This window comes from Polypterus senegalus, chromosome 3, assembly GCF_016835505.1.
Source record: "Polypterus senegalus isolate Bchr_013 chromosome 3, ASM1683550v1, whole genome shotgun sequence".
In the NCBI taxonomy this organism is placed as follows: Eukaryota; Metazoa; Chordata; class Cladistia; order Polypteriformes; family Polypteridae; genus Polypterus; species Polypterus senegalus.
The window spans coordinates 12970225-12992465 of record NC_053156.1 but is presented as its reverse complement, the minus strand read 5'-3'; the positions used below and the strand labels follow the sequence as shown (position 1 = coordinate 12992465).

Here is a 22241-nt window from a genome sequence, read left to right as displayed (position 1 = left end):
TTTTGTGTTTTTTCTTCCTTGTTGTCATAGAAGTGAAAAGCGTTGACCTTCTGGCAGCCTTGCCCACACCACCTCATAATCAGAATGAAGATGTGAGGTAAGAATGTGTTTAAAAGTGTACTGTTTGAAACTTGTTAATAAAATGACAGTGAAGCTATATAACCAACTTGAAATCGGAAAACACAAGTCATTTAATCCTTATGCTTAAACATCCTGCAGTTCTTAATAATAGCACAGTACCTCTCAGAGTTGGAAAAGGCATGATGATATGAAAAGCCACAACTGCAGATTGATCCCTCAGTAGAGATGTGTTATGTTTGCTGAGCGATTTGCTAAGACTGTCACTTAGTCTTCCCAGCAGCTGTACAGGTATTGCCTGGGAGGATTCCCTAGGACATTGGGATTTTTTTCTTCTTTGATGGAGTAATATTGATATTTTATGCTAATATTGTTCATTTCCATTTTCTGGTTATTTTTGTGTTGTAATTTCACTTTTTATTTGGTATTAGTTGCCATTTAGTGGGTAACCTGAGGTCTTTGATTTTGTTAAGGTTCAAAAAGAGGGGATTGTATTTACTGCACTAAATATAGTTGAAGTTAGAAGTTTCCATATGCTTAGAGTGAATTCTTTAAAACTCACTTTCATCAGCTTTGTCTGCCAATGTTCACAGACCTCTTTCACTTTTTATTGAGTACTAGCAAAATACCCGCGCTTCGCAGTGGCAAAGTACTGCCTTAAAATTTTTATTAAGAAGAAAAGTAAACCTTTTTAAACTGAGGGAAAATATACCAATAATTATTTGTTAAGGATCTCTTTGTATACGACGTTGTCAGTTCGGCCCTCTGGTAGCAATATGACCAAGCTGTGTGCTGAGCTTACTCTTCAGCATGCAACGTACAGTTGGCCATGTGAACAGTAATCTTGTTTCAAATCTCACAGCTTGGATTGCTGCTGTCATAATCGGTTTGAGTTTCATTGTTTCAATTACGTTGGTATTTGCAGGACTTGTTGTGTTGAAGTGACATTCGGCATCTGTCAAGCGTTGTAAGCATACAACCGGTTTCATCGATAACTTCACATCCAGCTTTTGAGAGTTTAAACATTCATAAACATCAAGTGTCCACTACTGAAATCGTCACCTGTGAATCTGAGATGTTTAAGAGGCATTGGCGGTTGTCGAAAGGTGTAAAATATTTGGCCATTTCGGTACACTTGAAAGCGACAACCGAACAATTCAGCGGCAGCCATCAACTCACATGCAGAACCATAGGTGAAGGGCTTAAGCATTTCACTCGTCTAGTGCTCCTGTGTAGTATAATTATCTCCTGTAGCGTCATCAGTCCACACCTTGAACCTGTCCCAGTCATTCAATACATAAGACGCAATGTTCCTCCGGATATCAAGAGCGAGCCTGATATGGCCGTGCAATATGTAACACAGAGAATGGAAAAGGCAGGCAGCATCTCCGGGCATGGAAACCACTCGGTAAGTGACAGTTCTTTGATCGATGGTGATCGCCTCGATAGACATGTTAATGGGGGTACGGTTGGAATGATAAAGGAAATGGGTACCTGAACAATGTAAAGTAAGTCTAAAATACCTACACATTAACTATAATCGTAATAAGCCGTGGATTAAATAAAAAGGCTGCAGTTATCAGCAGGGAAACGTGAATCCCGTGGCAAAGCAAGGAAGGGAATGAAGAGACCGGAGCGACGGACGGCCTTATATGGGCAGGCAGCCAACAACGTGGGAGGCGTGGGGTTGGGGGACCCAACGCTGCCTCACACGCCGACTGAGTTGCAGGCTATGGACGTATATATGTACGCAAGTAGTATTCAGTTAGCGTTGGGAACCCGCGTACCAAATTTCTTGAAGATGGGCCCATAAGTAACAAAGACAGTTTGAAAGTTCAGTATGGCGGCTGACAGTGGCATCGTACCACCGAAATAAGTACGTGACATCGGTTTCGGTTAGCTCAGGGAAGCTGCCTACCAAATTTCATGAAGATGGGGCCATAAATAAGAAAGTTTAACATGGTGAATATTGTTGACCGTTATGCGTAGAATTTTGAAATGAAACCTGCTTAACTTTTGTAAGTAAGCCGTAAGGAATGAGCCTGCCAAATTTCAGCCTTCTACCTACACGGGAATTTGGAGAATTAGTGATGTTGGAATGTTCAATATGGCGGCCGAGAGTGGCATCATACCACTGAAATAACTACGTACATGTGTTTTGGTTAGCGCAAGGAAGCCGCCTACTAAATTTCGTGAAGATGGGGCCATAAATAAGAAAGTTTAACATGGCGGACGTTGTCGACCATTATGACCGTTACACGTAGAATTTCGAAATGAACCCTGCTTAACTTTTGTAAGTAAGCTGTAAGGAATGAACCTGCCAAATTGCAGTCTTCTAAATGCAGAGGAAGCTGGAGAATTAGTGATCAGTCAGTCAGTCAGTGAGGGCTTTGCCTTTTATTAGTATAGATTTCACAGCTCTAGTGGGTTACAAGTTTGCATACACTTTGCTGATACTTGGTCATATCATATGGCCACAAAATGTATTCCTTCAAGGATAAGTACAGCGAGACTTTCATCTGCACCGCTTGCTTTGTGAATCCAAATGGATTGGTGAATATAATTGATAAGTTATACCTTAAACAAAGATTTTCTTTGTATTATATCACATTGTACTAATGCAGGGGTGGGCAGTGTGTCAGTCCTGGAGAGCTGCAGTGGTTGCAGGTTTTCATTCCAACCCAGTCTCTTAATTAGAAACCAATCCTTGCCAATCTCAGACCTTATTTCATTTAATGGCTTGTTAGCCTGCAATGTTATGTTCTTATATCGTAGATTTTTTTTTTCCTTACCAAGGACATCATCCGAATGATTTGACACCTAAAACGTTTAATTTTCAGTCTGTTACGTTTTTCTATTACGTTTTTTATTAAATCAAACCATGCATGAACAACACAGATGTAAATGGAAACAAGCGAGATGGAGAACTGCTGGCTGCTTTGTCATTTACATCTTATTGCTAATAAGGAGCCATTAAAACAGTGAGTGCAGCTGTTTAAGATTGAAATAAACAGTTAAGTGTTGGGGAACCTTAAGAAGCAAGACCACTTAAATGAAGCATCAAAATGTCACTTAAGAAACAAATGCTTCATCATCAATAACTGACGTCTCATTAAAAAAGTGGGCTGGAACAAAAACCTGCAGCTGTCCAGGACCAACATTGCCCACCCCTGTACTGATGTATTCATATGCTGGAAATTGAAATATGGAGCTACCATCCACACAGACCATAATTTCTGAGATGCTAACAATTAGTCATTGTTTTGTTGTTTCATTTCATTCCACAACCAGTTAAAATAAAAAAAAAAGATAAAAAAAAATATATCATTATTATTACTCTTATTAATTAATAATAATAATAATTCATTAAATTTATATAGCGCTTTTCTCAGTACTCTAAGCGCTATCCACACAGGGAGAAACTGGGAAGCGAACCCACAATCTTCCACAGCCTCCTTACTGCAAAACAGCAGCACTACCACTGCGCCCCCAAATAAAATGCAATAAACAAAGATTTTTAAGGTAGAAAGTGGCACCACAACCTCATAGTAAGGTATAGATTACCCTGTCTCTGTGAATGCCAGGAACACAAAAGAGTCTGGACCCCTGTACCCTAATTAACTTGTCTCACATGCACCCTTGCACACACTTGGTGTATAGACAGCGGTGGCCCCAGAATTTGACTAGTGTCACTTTGACGACCTGAAGTGTGGAACTGGCAAATGTGGATGTGACTTACACTATGCTTCCCCCATTAGGATATCTGGCAGCAGTAGAGAAGAGAAGAAAATAAAATAGAAAATTAAGAGAACATCTCATAACTGTTATTACTTGAATAGATTTTTTTGCTATGCTTTGTTAATCCCCATGGAGAAATTCTTTTCACATGATCATTGGGGGTCAGAGTGCAGGGTTAACCATTGTACAACACCCAGGAGCAATGTTTAGTTTAAGGGCCTTGCTCGAAGACATAGCGGAGTAGGATATCTTCTGGCAGTAATAGGATTTGAACCGGCAACCTTCCAGATACCCAATATAAAAACAAAGCTAACAGCCAATCAAATTGGGTTTATTACAATTAAGTGACATAAAGTCTTTAGAAGGGCAATTATTACATTAAATTTCAGGACTGTGGTTTGTCCTAAATAAGAAAATAAGAAATCCGTGGTTCCCTATTCTCTGCTTGGTACCCAGTTCTTTCTTTTTAAATGACCTGCTCAAGCACTCATTTAAACTGTGGAGTTAACCATGATTAAATTCAAGGCTTATTATTAACTCTCATACCTAACCAGATGTATACCAGTTGTCTCATAATACATATGTATGTTTTTAATGCAATCCAATAGCCAATTTAAAGTCTATAGAATAACGTTTTCCCACACATATAACCAAATTAACATCAGTATTACACTGCAATAATTCAACTTTAACACAGCATAATAAAATGGCAAATAGAAATCCAGGTGGCAGAGTTCTACTGAAGTATGTTCTGGAGTCAATTCTGTTACATGTAAGTGATCTTTTCTGAATCAAATGAAATACTAATAAGGGATGCTCAGAGATGTTCACTGTCGTGCTTAAAACTAGAATATTCGCTTCATAACCCACCTGTACTTTCCTTAGTCATTGCAGTTCTAGACTAGATTGTGGTCAGCAAGTCAGTGTTCTGATAATAGTGGCAAAATTGGGCAAATTGTTTTTCATAGCGAATATGCTGTGTTTGATGGGAACCTTGTTTGCAGAATATTTTCCTGGATATTTGCTTTGCAGCCAGCATAGACATTGTTTCCCCCCTTCAAAGTGCCTTGTGAAGTTTTGCAAGGCCAACATGACATTAGAGAGTTGTAGCCGCCATGCACAGAACTTTCACACATGCCTATTACAAGATCATTGCTGATATGGCCACAAGTGCAGAAGGGTAAAACAATGCCGTTTCAGCTGCTGAGATGTGCTAACACATCCTTGCAAGTACTTGACAGTACTGTGCGATATTTTTCTTGTCTCTGACTGCATTAGTCTCTTCCACTTGCAGTCCTTTCAACTACTATGCCTCTTTGATTGCTGTATGTGAGTTTAAGTCGGTGAACTTAAAAAGATAAAAAATGAGCCCTAAAATCAGAAGGCTTGACAAACCCTGCCACATTTCCATCCTGCATGCATTAAAAAAAAAACACACACACACACTGGCATCAGTACTAAATAACAATGATCCCTGAGCCAGTTCCACATGGCTAATTTTGCATGCAAATTAGCCATATGCCCAGCAACAATTCAAAACAAACTCAAGGTGAAGTGAATTCAATGGGTTTCACTCATCACTTTCCAACAGCAACAAAAATTCTCTCTGCTTGTGGCAAAGTTGACTCCTCATTTTTATTAGCACTCACATACAGTACAAGATACAGCAAGAACTTGGCATCCAGGCACTGGGACACTCCTCTGACCCCTAGCAGGCCACGACATCTCACTTCAACCTTGAGTCTGTCTTGTCCAGTCAATCAGAGACTTTTATGACCAGACTTGCTCTAGTGTTTCAGTATTTGGGCACCTAAGAATCCGCTGCTATATCTTATGCATACATCTTATGGATATTGATTTCAGAGATTTCTTTAGGTGCTGGCAGGCATAGAAGGCACGGCATTTTATTTGAATCACCTTTGCATTTTACAACTTTGACCGAAGTGTTCAAATATGGGAAAAATACACATTCAGTTTCCATGTTTTAACAGTGTGCAGGAAGCATGAGAACAACCTACCAAATGAGCAGCAGAAGGAAGGCTATGGTGGTTTTATTTTTGAAAGATACACAGCATTCTATTGGCTGCATCTGAGTACCGCTGAACTATAACCCAAGCTGACAACACACCCGATTGGTCTATTAAATGAATTTATAATAGTTTTTCTGTGTAATGAGGACTTGCTGAAAAATGTAACAAAATATATACATCTCAATCTCTCTCTCTCTGTATATCTATAGAAAGTAGCAGTGAATGAAACTTACTCGGGTGAAGTAAATAGCCTGAATATTTGTACTTGTAGCAAACAGTATCAAAAAGGCCCAAGAAAAAATTGTTACCAGTGCTGCATAATCCGTTCGTTAAGTTATGCCATCCAGTTATATGTTTACAAAGTCCCAAATGCATGCATTTTACTAAAATATTGATAAACAGGCCACGCTGTCATGAACTGAGTTTAAAATACAATCCAGCATTTGAATTGTTAACCTTCCTCCTTGCCACATTCACCGGTCAAGAGTCCATCACACATACATACATACACACACAACACATATGACATTTGTTATTATGACTGGCTGTTTGGTAACGTTACACTCTGTGGATAGAAACTGTCCCTGCATACAACTAAAGCTGGTAGCTATTGTGGCAGCAGTCTTGCCGTCCGCTGGCAAAGAGAAGCAAGCTTTCAAGGTTAACTCTCATTTCACTGTTCATACTTTCCTAAAGTAAATCTTTTCCTTAACTTACCATGTTTAATTTTGGGGGTCTCCCCAACTTTTTTCAACAGAATGGAAAGTGATGAGGATAGTGATGCTCCAGACAGCATTGTGCCCGCCTCATCACCAGAGAGCGTACTGGGTGAGGAAACGTTCCGGTTCCCTCAGCTAACGGACTTCAAGGAGACAGAGCTGGAGCGGGCTTGCTCACCTGTTATTCCCATGATTCCCAGAGCCTGCATACCAGGTAAGTAAATGTTTTTTGTTTTTTTTTTAAAAAAAGGTGGTGTGTGTATGCTTTGTCACTGAGTAATGTTGCCCTCAAGAAATACATTTCACAGCTCATCACCAAATAAGAACAACTTGAATTTTAAATTTAAAAATGTGTTTTGTTTGAAGACTAAAGGAAGTGGAAATTCAAAAACTTTGAGGTCACGGTGATTTCTGTGTCTTTATCGATCGCTCACTAAACGGTTAGTTTAGGAAATGTGGAATACTTTGCATTCACAACTCTGATTTTTAACACTAAACCAGAGTTCCAAACCAAGTAAATTTCAGATACAAGGAGTGGAGAGTATTAAGACTCTTATTCCATGTACTTGTGGTTTTAATTTACACTCATTTTGGGACTTTTTTTTAACCAGACAGGCATTCGGTTCAACAAGCCATTTCAGTCCTGTTAATTTATTTGTCCATGTCTGTGGTTCAGTGTGTAAAGAAAAACTTGCTAACATTTGTGTTGCATCAGTGTCCCTCTTGTTACAGAACCTACTTTAAAGTGACAACTTGCTTTCACTATACTAATTTCTATCATAGTTTTAAAAAACTCAAGTCATGTCACCTCTTAATCTCCATTTGCTTAAACTGAAAAGGAGCAAATCCTTCAATCTGTTCTCAAAGTTCATACATCCTAGTCATTCCTCTCTAGGCTCCGTCTAGCACTGTTGTGTGAATGTCAAACTTCTAACTGTGTTCACATCTAACGTTTTTATGTCCTGTGTGTAATTCTTTACACTTACAATAAGCTTCATTGTCTGCAAATCTTCCCAAGCCTGTGTTCTGTTCTTCTGTAATTTTTTGACTGAATCTACCATTTACGTAGTTTGGTATTATCTGCAAATGTTACCAGTTTATTACACACACACACACCACTCTCTGTTGGCCATTAAAATTGTAACACTGGGGAAAAAACATATCCTCTTAGTCTGAAGCTAGCATTATGGATAGGTCATGGTCGAATGTGAATATTACATGTACAAAGCATACAAAAAAGATGTTTGTGAGTTACACCTCTTGGACTTGCCCACAGCGGATATAAAAGGTGTCTGCAAGGGGAACCTTATTGAGTTACTGCTCGCAGTTCATATAATCTTTGAGATCAAATATGTCTCAGGGAAGAGGACAATAGCCAGACATTCAACTGCAAGAGTTCCAAGAATGCCACCAACCAAAATATGACTGGCATTATGTTATGTTTCTGGACGAGTTCTGGCCCAGTAAACTCTTTCGTATTAGACTGATCTGTTTTAGCAGGCACACCTGCATAATGCTCCAGTCCACACTGGAAAAACTTGTTTACGGGATGAAACTGAGAACTTTTCATAAATGACTTGAAATGAGGAAAGCGTAAAAATTTATAAGAGCAGAGGGCGCAGGAAGTGTCTGACAAAAGCATTCACACGAATGATAGGTAGGTAGGTAGTTAGTTAGATTATTAATCACAAGGTAAAATTCCCATACTCCAGCAGCACCATACTGATAAAGAACAATAATAAATTAAAGAGTGATAACAATGCAGGTATAACTGACAATAACTTTGTATAATATTAACGTTTAACCCCCCAGCTGGAATTGAAGAGTCGCATAGTGTGGGGTCTCCTCAGTCTGTCAGTGGAGCAGGATGGTGACAGCAGTTTGTCGCTGAAGCTGCTCCTCTGTCTGGAGATGATCCTGTTCAGTGGATGCAGTGGATTCTCCATGATTGACAGGAGTCTGCTCAGCGCCCGTCGCTCTGCCACGGATGTCAAACTGTCCAGCTCCGTGCCTACAATAGAGCCTGCCTTTCTCACCAGTTTGTCCAGTTGTGAGGCATCCGTCTTCTTTATGCTGCTTCCCCAGCACACCACCGCGTAGAAGAGTGCGCTCGCCACAACCATTTGGTAGAACATCTGCAGCATCTTATTGCAGATGTTGAAGGACGCCAACCTTCTAATAAAGTATAGTCGTCTCTGTCCTCTCTTGCACAGATCGTCAGTATTGGCAGTCCAGTCCAATTTATCATACAGCTGCACTCCCAGGTATTTATAGGTCACAAAAGCATTCACACAAATGAGAGGTGAGAGGACTGTGGGCATGGGCCATTAGCCTGAAATGGTTGAGAGGAGGACGGGTGTTGGAAAAAAAAATCTCTTGGCAATTCAATTTTATTTGTCATTAAGCAGAACATCCAAGATGTGCTGAAGAGCGAAAAGGCGATGCACAAGTCATTAATAAAAACACATGTTATTTAAAAGACAAACGGCGGTAGAAAAAAACTTTTTAAACCTGGTGGTTCTGCATTTCAGGCTGTGGTATCTTCCACCTGAGGGCATGAGGGAAAAGAGTTCAGGGGCAGGATGAGTGGGGTCTCTGGAGATCCGCACAGCTCTGGCCAGACAAATCTTGTACATTAGTCTCGTCTAAGGATATATATAAAATGATGGCTTCTTTCCTCATTTCTCTTTCAGAAAACAAGCCCTCAGAAGCTCTGAGCAGTTTCTTGGACAATGGTGGCAAGGTTGCTCCAACAGGAAGTGCCCCCTGGGAGAAGACTAAGGGGAGTGAGGTGTCTGTGACGTTTACTCTGTCTGCAGCAGCTGCCAAGGTAAATGCCTGATTTACTGAAACACTGGCAGGGTAGAGTGGCAATTAGGGGAGGTGTGTTACTGAATGTTTTCTCACTTGTATCTAAGCCTTGACTGTGGTTGAACAGCCATTGGATGAGATTTGTGATCCTGGCAGACTGATAGCATTCAGGCCTAAATATTCCTTCCTGCCATTCTATACTGGCTTCCTGTCTTCATTTGATATTTTTCTTTTGGTCTCTTGCAGAATCTGAATGCAGTAATGGTGGCAGTTGCTCAGCTGTTAAACGTGCGGGTGCCTGGCTCTTATGAAGTAAACTGTCCGGAGAATATGGGTCAAGCCATCACAGAACAGAGGAAGCTGCCAACAGAACAGCAGTCAACAGGTTCATTTCAAATCTGTCCCTCAAGGGTGGTCCACACTCACTTCTTGTCTCTGTACTCAATTTTATTTTTCTTCATTTTTATTTTTTTTTTTCAATACAGCAATGTTACCCACAAACTCCAAGTCTTCAGATACTGAGAGGCCTCCACCTGAAAAGGTAGCATGGTTGAAGCAGCTAGAAGCGTCTCTCCCCGGTTGTCCTGTGAAGAAGCAAGTGGACATCCTGTCCCTCATTAAACAGGTCTGATTTATGCTGCTTTCTGATGCCAGACACCCTCTTGTAGTGCTTCCAAAATAACTCTTATGTCCTCCTCCTAGGAGTCTTTGGAGCCAGAGCCCAAACCGGTGCAGCACTGTTACATAACTAATGTCTCAAATCTGGATGTGCGCCACCTGCCAATCATCCCAGTTGAAACCTCGCCCCCTCTATCTCCTGCCGCCCCCACCTCCTCTCCCTCAAGCCCAGCTGAAATCATTAAACTGGAACCAGAGCATGACCCTGTCCTGATACCTCCACTGCCGCCTTCGAACTTAGAACCTACCAAAATCAAGCAGCGTTGCCGTCTGGCTTCTGAGGATGAGGAAGCCAAACCTAAAGTGAAAAAGTGGAAAGGCGTCCGATGGAAACGGCTGCACCTGCTGATCACCATCCGTAAAGGGGGCTCACATAAGGAAACTGGACGGGAGATTGCTGAGCTCATTGACAAACTGCGCATAACACTGAGGCCTGACACCCTTCCCAGAGACCTGCGCAAGTGCTGCTTCTGCCATGAGGAAGGAGATGGGGCTACAGATGGGCCCGCCAGGTTACTAAACATCGACCTGGACCTTTGGGTGCACCTCAACTGTGCCCTTTGGTCCACAGAAGTGTATGAGACGCAAGGGGGTGCACTGATCAATGTGGAGGTTGCACTGCGACGAGGTCTGCGTACCAAGTGTGCCTTCTGCCAGAAGACCGGTGCCACCAACAGCTGCAACCGTCTGCGCTGCCCCAACGTTTACCATTTTGCTTGCGCCATAAGGGCTCGCTGCATGTTCTTCAAGGACAAGACAATGCTGTGCACCCAGCACAAACTTAAGGGTCCCAGTGATGAGGAACTCAGCTGTTTCTCTGTCTTCCGCCGTGTCTATATCGAGCGTGACGAGGTGAAGCAGATTGCCAGTATCCTGCAGAGAGGGGACCGCATCCACATGTTCCGTGTGGGAGGGCTCATCTTCCATGCAATTGGCCAGCTCTTACCCTACCAGATGGCAGTCTTCCACTCTTCCAACGCCATCTACCCAGTGGGCTACGAGGCCACCCGTATCTATTGGAGCACTCGCTTCCCTAATCGTAGGTGCTGCTACCGTTGCCGCATTGGAGATAATGATGGACGTCCGGTCTTTGAAGTGCGCATCTTAGAGCAGGGATATGATGATGTTGTGCTACAGGACACAACTGCACAAGGTGCGTATGATTCCAGCAGGTGGCAGTGTGATGGTCTAGCCTCAGATCCCATTAAGCTGAACGTTCTAATTCTGTCCCTCACAGCCATTTGGGACCGCATTGTGGAGCCAGTAGCACGGATGCGTAAAGAATCTGACATGCTGAAGCTGTTTGCTGATCATGTGAAAGGTGATGAGATGTATGGCCTAACCGTCCATGCTGTTCTGCGCATCACTGAGTCGGTGAGCAAAAGCTATTTGTTGGGTGTTTTTTAAACAAATGCCACTTTTTGACTACGTTCTGATTTGTGTTCATTTAATGAAATGTATAATGACCATTTTCTTATTTGATTTCTTGCAGCTGCCTGGTGTGGAGAGCTGTCAGAACTATGTTTTCCGCTATGGCCGCCACCCCCTTATGGAGTTGCCACTCATGATAAATCCCACAGGATGTGCCAGATCCGAACCAAAGATCATGACGCACTATAAAAGGTGAGTTGGGGTTTTCCATTGTGGCTCAACCCCATTTTCAGCTGCTGCACAGACCCCACTTATGGTTTTCTAAGTCCAGCATTACCCTTTTATTTGAGTGCCAGAAGAACACTGATTCAAAACGCACACCTCCAATATCAAAAAAACATAACTACAAAATGAGTGCGAGAAATAACAATATTATTAAACAAAATCTGAAATTTGAAATGAAGCAATAACATGACCAAAAGGCTGCTGCAGAGTTACTGTATAAACTTTGAACACATGTACACAGGATACCTGTCATGAACAAGTTCAATTCTCAAATATAAAAATTCATTAATGTTAAAAACAAATGTTGCAGTGAAGATTGATATCCCAAAACCTTAGTAGTATTATCAGTCGTACAAGTTTCTGAAGTGTAGGGATTGCGGTGCACGTTATTTTGAAACGGTCTTCATAATCGAGGTTCTGTCGTTTCTGGACCTTTTGTAGTGCTGTTGATGATTGGAACAAAAGATGATTCCTACCACTGATAATGGCAGGCTTGGTTTTTTGGCTAAGTAACCACTCTGTCAATGGTTTGAGTTTAAAAAAGAGAGTTTGGTGTAGAAGTCACTCTGCTTTTACAATGAACCCTTGTCCTAGAGGCACGTGGCAAATTAGCTGTTAAGTCATTGCCACTATGCTAGGTGGCACCTTTAAGACAAGGATGCCATTTACACAGGCAAACAATATAGTGTAATATGTGGCGTCACTCAACACATGCATATTGTGTCATATTGGACAGAGTTTAATGCAATCAGTGATTATTGATACATGGTGGCAGTGCAAAGTAACATGTTTAAAGGATAGCTTGGCTGCTTCCTTTCTTGAGTAATGCAAGTGGTCACTGCTAGCCTCCTGATGTGTTTACCTTGCTGTAGAAATGAACAAATGACTTGAGTATTTTGAAATTATAATATTTGAGCATCATTTCTAATAATAATAATTCTTTACATCACTAATCAAATCACTTTAGTGAGTGAGACATGAGGTTGCTGGAAAGGGAGGTGTGCTGTTCCCCATATCTTTGCAAAAGGACGAAGTTCTAAGTCTTTAGAGTCCTGCTTCTGCCTGTTTGAGAGACATGGAGGAAGACTGGACTCCTTCGGTACTGTGTCTCTTGGGAGAATCCTTTGGTGCTACTGGTTTGACTTTGTGTTGCTCACAGTGTCCCGAATGAGGCACATTTCCTGCATTGTCCACCCAAGCGGCTGGACCAGGCCAAAGGGACGTCCACGTAACACCTAGCTGCGACAGATAGCTGGTGGTTTCCAAAGGGTGGGACTGGACCACGTTTCTCCCTCTGAGGTTGCCAACTGGAACCCAAGTCTGTTTTGTCGTATGGTGAGTGGTGCAACATGCTATACCAGTGCATGCTCCCCAACCTGACTGGAGTTATCTACAGTTCCTGAGACTTTCGTATGGGGCTGTATGTCTGGAGTTTACAGTTAAAGCAGATATTGGCCATAACTGGTGAGGGTGCACTACTGAGAGGGGTGCCATACAAACAGAGTTCAGAGAACAGCCATCTCAGCCAGTTGATCAAAGGGAGAACTCGGGTGATAAGAGGTCCATGGCCAAGCGAGATTTTTAAATAATCGCATCCTGGTGCATGCTGGCTTCGAACAGGTTGCGGGTGTGTGCATGCTGGCGCTGTTCTGAGTTTGATTGGGGTGCTTGGCTGATTGTGTATTCACATGTGAATGCAAGCGGGTCGGTTAGGTGCCTCATTCACACCTCGGAGTAGGTGGAGGATAGCAACTGCACCCAATCAGGGCTATATAGTGAGTCTGCACAGCAGAGAGGAGGAACAAAAAAGTAAACCAAAGGAAGACATGGAGGTGATAGGAGAGAAGGGCAGAAATGGGACAGAGCCAGTGCAATATAAGAAAAGAAGCAGGAAGATGGGAAAGTGAACCCTGTGAGCAGATCGTATGACCAGACACTCAAGAAGGGGGCAGAGAAAGGGCATTTCTGCTGAGATTTTTTCAGAACAGGATTGACCAGGTACTCTTGGAGGTGGACCGATGGACTGTGGCATAGATGGAGCAAAGAGTAAAGTACAGCATCAGAGTGCCAACAGGGGCCTGAGGTAGATTAAAGGGTTGTCTGGGTCTGCTGGTGCTGGTCTCCTCGTGCTAAGGAGCTCACAAAAAGTAAGCTGAGGACACCTCAGTTTTAAAAAGAAGCACATGAGGCTTGTAGTTTTCAAACCAGGATGTTTTCCTTTGATTTTAATATCACATATATGGAATACTAGCAGAATACCCGCGCTTCGCAGCGGAGAAGTAGTGTGTTAAAGAAGTTATGAAAAAGAAAAGCAAACATTTTAAAAATAACGTAAGATGATTGTTAATGTAATTGTTTTGTCATTGATATGAGTTTTGTTATATCTATCTATTTATATATATATATATATATATATATATATATATATATATATATATATATATATATATATATATATATATATATATATATATATATATATATATAGCAAAATAGCTGCATTGGCATGAGAAGTAAAAAGAAAAGGAAACATTTTAATAATAACGTAACATGATTGACAATGTAATTGTTTTGTAATTGTCATGAGTGTTGCTGGTATATATATATATATATATATATATATATATATATATATATATATATATATATATATATATATATATATATATATATATATATATATACACATATACACATATATATACAGTTATATATATATATATACATACACATACATATATATACACACACATATATACATACTGTATATACAACATATACATATCTACATATATACTGTATATACACATATATATATCTACATATATATATTAGGGGTGGGACTCGATTAAAAAAATTAATCCAATTAATTAGAGGCTGTGTAAGAATTAATCTTGATTAATCGTATGTAATCGACACGAATTTGCCCCAAATCGCAAATGTTTTTTTTTATTTAAAACGGTTTTAGTGGGCTTACAGAATCAAATAATAGACATGGACATGAATATTGTAAACTGAAGCTGTTTTAATTTCTGAAAAAAGCTTTAAACTGCATTTGAATTCAAAACAGAAACAAAAATATCATCCCTGGTTAAAATTGGGCAGACTTAAAAATAAAGTGGTAGTTTAAGTACTTTAAGTACATTTTCAGAATAGTATTGTCTTTAAATAATAATAACCAAAATTTCACCATAAAGTGCAGTTTTTCTTCTTAAAAAAATAAGTCAGAAACATAAAAGGTAATTTGACCAGCTTACTCTTTAAACTCTGAGTAACATTAGCCAAAATTATTTTGTACATTAGGCTAAAACAGTGTGATCATTGAACATTTTGTAATTAGATGTATTTAGAATTACTAACGGTCACGGAAGTCCAATGATCCCCAGTAAGAGCCACAAAGTCCGCTTTCTGTAATGCATCTAATTTTGCTTGCTTTTCAGTGTGCACAAAACCATGCTTTTATCAAGGCTTCGCGGGTAGTCGAAATGATCAGTCGTAGGAACGCGCTTTATTCCGACTCTAACATTTTTGTAGCTGTGATGTGTGCATCAGTGTAATGGATGTACCAGGAAATCATGCATTGACAAAAGTTCCCGCTTGCTTGGAATTGAAAGTGTGATTAAATGCGCTATTTTTAACGCGTTATGGAGTACATGCATCAAGCTTCTCAACTGTGCTTGTGCTAAGAAAGGGAAAATTTTAAAAATAACGTAACATGATTCTGCTAACCTAATATTTTTTCATACGCCCCAAACCAAGGAGATGGGAAGGTAAAATGAATCGGTAGCGCTGCACATAGTCAGTACATCCCTCTCGAATCGAACCTCAATGTCGGCGTTAGAGGCTTAAGACTCTACAATTGCGCCACCGCTTGTCTATGCTAAAGTATGTATTGTAGATCGGGCTATAGATATACATTTATATATATATACCCGTATCGCAGTGGAGAAGTAGAAGTTATGAAAAGAAAAGGGAACATTTTAAAAATAACGTAACATGATTGTCAATATACAGTAATTGTTTTGTGAGTGTTATTGAATGTTGCTGTCATCAAGGATTTGATTATCATTATTTCTTTCAATCAGGCTCGAATTTGTATGATGTGTTCAAGTTACATTCCGTGTTTGTCAATCGCTGTAAAGATAAGAGGTTTCATTCATCGATTAGTTCCTTACTGCATCAATAAACAGCTCGCCTTCCTTTTATCTGTGATGTGACAAACTGCATGCACGGGTTTTTTTTACGCTGTCTTCCTTTAGCGGACATTGACTTTTTCCACCGTGTGCTTTGTTTCCACAGTAGCTGCATTTATGAATATGCTTATCAGACGCTTCATATTTTTGCTGCCTTTCAATTGTGTAATTCGGTTTTGTTCAGCCTCTTTGGAACTGTTGCTTTTATCTGTGCACTGCATCAGTTCACGGAGCCACTCGGTGTACTTGCATCGAAGGTTCCCAGCTGTGCTGGTGCCATCTCGCTATGTCCATAGCTTTATTTAATGTTACCTTAGTCCTGGCACTTAAAACTTTCTCTGGCAGTTTCGCTGAGTTTGTGTCAAACACCACCCTGACCATCTCATCTTCCTCTCCATAAGCACAGTCCTTCACCCGTGAATATTTACCCGTGGCAGTTTGCTATTGGATTGCCGCTGACGGATGGCCTTATATGGGCAGGCACTAAATTACAAACGCCAGCGCAGCCTGTCTATGAACTTAATTTAAAGTGTAGGTTTACATCGTGCTTTGTTTCCGAAGTAGCAGAACTCGCTTCTTATTGTTTCGCTGCCTTCTCAATTATATAATGCATGTTTTCTTGAGCGCTTTTTTGAGGTCTTCCTGGTTTTCTATGTACTGCGTGATTACGGGAGGCGTGATGATGTCACACTAAACTCCGCCCACGGCGTTGAAGCTCATCTCCATTACAGTAAATGGAGGAAAAATGCTTCCAGTTATGACCATTACGCGTAGAATTTCGATATAAAACCTGCCCAACTTTTGTAAGGAAGCTGTAAGGAATCAACCTGCCAAATTTCAGCCTTCCACCCACACGGGAAGTTGGAGAATTAGTGATGAGTCAGTGAGTGAGTGAGTGAGTGAGGGCTTTGCCTTTTATTAGTATAGATATATATTTGTTTTTAACCTCCATTTGATGCTTTCATTTTGAGAATTATTTATTGAAGGTAACTTTCACCACAGTTTTGGACACTTGCTTTTTTAGTTTTACTAAAAGTATCGGAACACTTTTGCACCAACTCCTTGCTTGAGAGTGTGTGTGTGTGTGTCCTCATTTGCCCAGATTGTCTCAGTTTATGACTATCAGTGGTTGTATTTTTGAAGTATACTTTCTCTAATTCAGCCTCACTACTCTGCCAGATGGTCCTCTGAGTTACCCCTCAGCCCTAGGTTTGCTTCGTGAGTTTGTCTAACCAGTTTATTTTCTTCTGCAGGCCACACACCCTCAATAGCACCAGCATGTCCAAAGCGTACCAGAGCACTTTCACCGGAGAGATCAACACACCATACAGCAAGCAATTTGTGCATTCCAAGTCGTCACAGTATCGTCGGCTCAAGACAGAATGGAAGAATAATGTGTACCTGGCCAGATCTCGCATCCAAGGTTTGGGCCTTTATGCTGCCAAAGACCTGGAGAAGCACACCATGGTGATCGAGTACATCGGCACTATTATTCGCAATGAAGTAGCCAACCGACGTGAGAAAATCTACGAGGAACAGGTAGGCTGGTGATTTTTCACATGTCAGATGGAAAATGAAAGCTGATGGGGGTGGGGGAGGAGCAGCTAATAGATTTCTGGGAAAATAAAAACCATCAAGGACGACTGGCAAATCGGAATAACGCATTTATCAAAATTAACACCTAAAGAGGACTGCCAAGGACGTTACTGGAAACGTTCAAAATCTCCCCAGAATGTGCAAATTCTCACCCTTGCATTTACAGCAGGCATTGTGGTTTAGTGGCAAAGGCACTGGAGTGATTGCCCGCATTACCCCTGAGTGATTCACTTAACCTGCAAGTAAACCACTTGTTTGCAGTTATTTTATTTTTATTTTTTAAACTTTTGTGAAAGTCACCTTGGATCCAGGCAACTGCCAAGTACAGTCTTGTGAAAAAGCAAATACACACCATCAAATGTTTAATTAAAAAAGTAGACATCAAGATTTTGATCTTTATTCAAACAGTGCCTACGGGTAAAGGTGATAATATAGCACATACCATGCCTCATTTACAGTTTTTAACTAATTGTATAATTTAAATAAACATAACTGCAAATTTTAATGTAGAAAAAGAAAGTGTACCCCTCTTCTTACCTCAGAAAACTCAACTGAATCGGCTGCAAATTAGAGCCTCGTTAGAGAAAATCTTGGCTCAGCAGTCTTATTTAACCCTTGAACCGCTGGAACCGGCTATAGTCGGTCCCCAATGCAATTTGTCAGCACACCGGAGCTGAGCATATTCGGCAAAGTACATTCGCTGAACGCCGCAACCAGCTTAAGTAATTTTCCAATCTAATTTGGAAGCACAACGAAGCAGAGTTATATGTGGCAACGTATATTCATTGAATGCTGCAACCAGCTATAGTCATGTCTCCGTGCAATTTGCCAGTACGCAGGGGCCGAGTATATTCGGCGACGCACATTCATTCTTCACAGAGAAATTTGCCAGCACCCTGGAGGTGATCAGTCCATACCGTACATTCGTTGATCAGCCAGCTCATGACCACTGGCAGCACTGCAGCATCACTGTCCCTGGGATTCAGCCGCTGCACTAGACTAGCCTGCAGGCATCAAGCCTGTGTGTGCAGCTAGTTCAAGCGCCGTTGGCTCAGTAATTTACTGAATTTCATCAATGCCGTCAATTGCACCTCGTACGTATAATAGATTGTTGCAGTAGTTTTTACAGTTCCTTGGCAGTGTGTAAAATGATCAGTGTTGCAGTGTTCTATTAAAATTTCACATTTTCTTTGTGAATTGTGACGTTTACTTAAAAAGTGCAGCAAAAAAGTATTTTGCCATCCAGGGGTGCATTAACCACCACGTATGTGGCGGTTTAAGGATTACGCTAACTCTGACATTTGTTTTGTGTTATGTTGTTGAAGTGTGTGCTATCACCATGCTAAGATCAAAAGAGTTCTCTAAGGCCCTCAGAAAGAAGGTTCTAGATACCTAGGAGTCGAAGTAGGGATTTAACAATTTCTCCAAACAGTCCTTCCACTGACTGGGTGATCTTCTGCAAATTTGGAAGACTTGAAATAACTGCCAGCTTGTCCAGGCCAGGCCGCTCCAGCAAGTTCACTCCAAGAGCAGAGTGAGAGATGCTGAAAGAAGTCTCTTAGAAGCCCAGAATTTCATCATGGGACCTCCAGATGCTCTTAGGCACTGCTGATTTCAAAGTGCACAAGTCTACCATTAGAAAGAGGTAGCATAAACGAGATCTACTGTACTGTATATGGGAGGTATGCCAGGAGTAAACGGAGCATCTGGGCAAGACTAAAGTTTGTCCTTGAACCCCTAGGCAAGGATGAGAATTATTTGGTCACAATACCAGGAGAAAACTAAAGCCCACATTTGACCAGAAGAACCTGGTAGCAATTGTAAAGCTTGATGGTAAAAATGTTCTGGTTTTGGGGCCGTTTTACTGCAGTAGGGCCTGGAGTTCTTTACTATACCAAAGGGTACTTGAGGACAATGTAAGACCATGTCTCAGAAGACTGAAACATGACTATAACCCTTAACACAGTACTGTGTCCACCTAAGTCCACCTAAGAATGGCTGACTTGGCCATTCCAGAATCTTCCATTTCTTTCTTTTCAAATCCCAGATCTGAGATGCTGTGGAGTAATTTGAAATTTCTCATGCTCTCAAGACACCCCGCTAAACATCACATAGTTGAAAAAATATTAAGAAAGAGTGGCAAAAACGTCCCATTGTCAGAAAGTGATAGATTGTTAAAGGAAACACTGACTTTAACATTGGCAGTACCAGCAAAGGGTGAACTTGTTTTTTTACCCCACACATGGAAATGGCATATCTGTTTGTTTTTCGTATTTCCATTGTTTTTTTCCAGTTGCATCACCTTAAGAATTCTGAAGGTGTTTTGTGGGGTGCCCTATTAACTTATTAATAGTACACTAATTTAAAAAAGAGAATAAGTCTAAAGCACCTTCATGAACACTTTTGCAGTAAAACATCCTGCCGACTGCGCCAAATTAATTACGGGAATGACAAAATATTCTATCAAAGCTAATTATAAACCTTGTTTTACTTGTGGAATTTTTAATCAGGGCTGGCTGCTTATGGAAAGGGTTCAGCACTTAGCATCTCAATAACCTCTTCAAGGGCTTAACTGTTCCTACCGGAAACACAGTAAAAATATATATCTATACTAATAAAAGGCAAAGCCCTCACTCACTCACTGACTCATCACTAATTCTCCAACTTCCCGTGTGGGTGGAAGGCTGAAATTTGGCAGGTTCATTCCTTACAGCTTCCTTACAAAAGTTGGGCAGGTTTTATATCGAAATTCTACGCGTAATGGTCATAACTGGAAGCAGTTTTTCTCCATTTACTGTAATGGAGATGAGCTTCAACGGCGTGGGGGCGGAGTTTCGTGTGACATCATCACGCCTCCCACGTAATCACGCAGTACATAGAAAACCAGGAAGACCTCAAAAAAGCGCTGAAGAAAACATGCATTATATAATTGAGAAGGCAGCGAAACAATAAGAAGCGGGCGAGTGACATATACAACCATATTCATGACTTCTGCTACTGAAACAAAGCACGCATGTAAACCTACACTTTAAATTAAGTTCATAGACAGGCTGCGCTGGCGTTTGTAATTTAGTACCTGCCCATATAAGGCCGTCCGTCCGCGGCAATCCAATAGCAAACTCCCACTAAATATTCACGGGTTAAGGACTGTGCTTATGCAGAGGAAGATGAGATGGTCAGGGTGGTGTTTGGTACAAACTCAGCGAAACTGCGAGAGAAAGTTTTAAGTGCCAGGACTAAGGTAACATTAAATACAGCCATGGACATAGCATCGAGATGGCACCAGCACAGCTGGGAAACTTCGATGCATGTACACCGAAGGCTCATGTGAACTGGCGCAGTGCACAGCAACAGTTCCAAAGAGCTGAACAAAACCGAATTACACAATTGAAAAGGCAGCAAAAATATGAAGCGCTCTCATACATACAAGAATATTCATAAATCCAAAACAAAGCACACGCTTGGAAAAGTCAATGTCCCGCTAAAGGAAGACAGTGTAAAAAGCCGTGCATGCAGTGTGTCAGGTCTCAGATAAAGAAGAAGACGAGCTGTTTATTGATGCAGTAAGAAACGAATCGATGAATGAAACCTGTCATCTTTACAACGATTGACAAACACGGAATGTAACTTGAACACAACACATCCTACAAATACGAACCTGATTGAAACAAATAATGATAATCAAATCCTTGATGACAGCAACACTCAGTAACACTCACAAAACAAATACTGTATATTGACAGTCATGTTACGTGCTATTTTTAAAATGTTCCCTTTTCTTTTCATAGCTTTTTAACACACTACTTTTCCGCTGACTGCGTATATATATATATATATATATATATATATATATATATATATATATATATATATATATATGTATATATATGTATATATATATATATATGTGTATATATGTGTATATATATGTGTATATATGTGTATATATATATATGTGTATATATATATATATATATATATATATGTGTATATATATGTGTGTATATATATATATATATATATATACTGTATATATATATATATGTATATGTGTGTATATATATGTATATGTATATATATGTATATGTATGTATATATGTGTATGTATGTATATATGTATGTATATATATGTATATATATATATATATATGTATATATATATATGTATATGTGTATATATGTGTATATATATGTATATATATATATGTGTATATATATATAACCCGATCTACATACTCGAATAATGGATACTTTATTCGCCATCAATGATTGTTTTGGTAAAGCCATACTCAGTGTATTCATTAGATGAACGGTAAAAAAGTAAGAGCAAGGGAAGGATGACTTATTGAGGCATGCAGGCTGTAGTGCGCGTCAACTCTATCTGAATTGTGCGATCACATTTGAAAAAATATATCTTTTCAAGTTATTTAGTCCATATGTGTCAAACTCAAGGGCATGGGCCACATCCGCCCGCGCGTAATTATATCCGCCCCGAGATCATTTTATATACTGTATTATTGTTATTAAAGCCCGGGTATATGAACCGCTGGTAACACAATAAACTACAGATCCCATAATGCAGCGCTTCAGCTGCCTTGCCAACACTTACTGAGTTAATCAAGTTATTGCGGCTAGCTCACACGATGCTGAAGAGAAAAGTTGATTCTGAAAATAGAGCCTTTAAAAACCGATGGGAGGCTGAATATATGTTTACTAAACCCGTGTGTCTCATTTGTGGAGCT

General features: G+C 40.3%; 1 protein-coding gene across 2 annotated transcripts in view; it reads left to right on the top strand.

The window, feature by feature from the left end:
- kmt2d (lysine (K)-specific methyltransferase 2D) overlaps nt 1-22241 on the top strand; it is a 174330-nt gene that overhangs the window by 144217 nt on the left and 7872 nt on the right. For both annotated transcript variants that reach the window (XM_039746644.1, XM_039746645.1), the window contains exons 44-52: nt 31-97; nt 6604-6779; nt 9259-9395; nt 9623-9761; nt 9862-10001; nt 10079-11207; nt 11292-11428; nt 11547-11677; nt 17157-17442. In XM_039746644.1, coding sequence (XP_039602578.1) covers nt 31-97; nt 6604-6779; nt 9259-9395; nt 9623-9761; nt 9862-10001; nt 10079-11207; nt 11292-11428; nt 11547-11677; nt 17157-17442 — 2342 coding nt within the window. The remainder of the gene's footprint in view (nt 1-30; nt 98-6603; nt 6780-9258; nt 9396-9622; nt 9762-9861; nt 10002-10078; nt 11208-11291; nt 11429-11546; nt 11678-17156; nt 17443-22241) is intronic.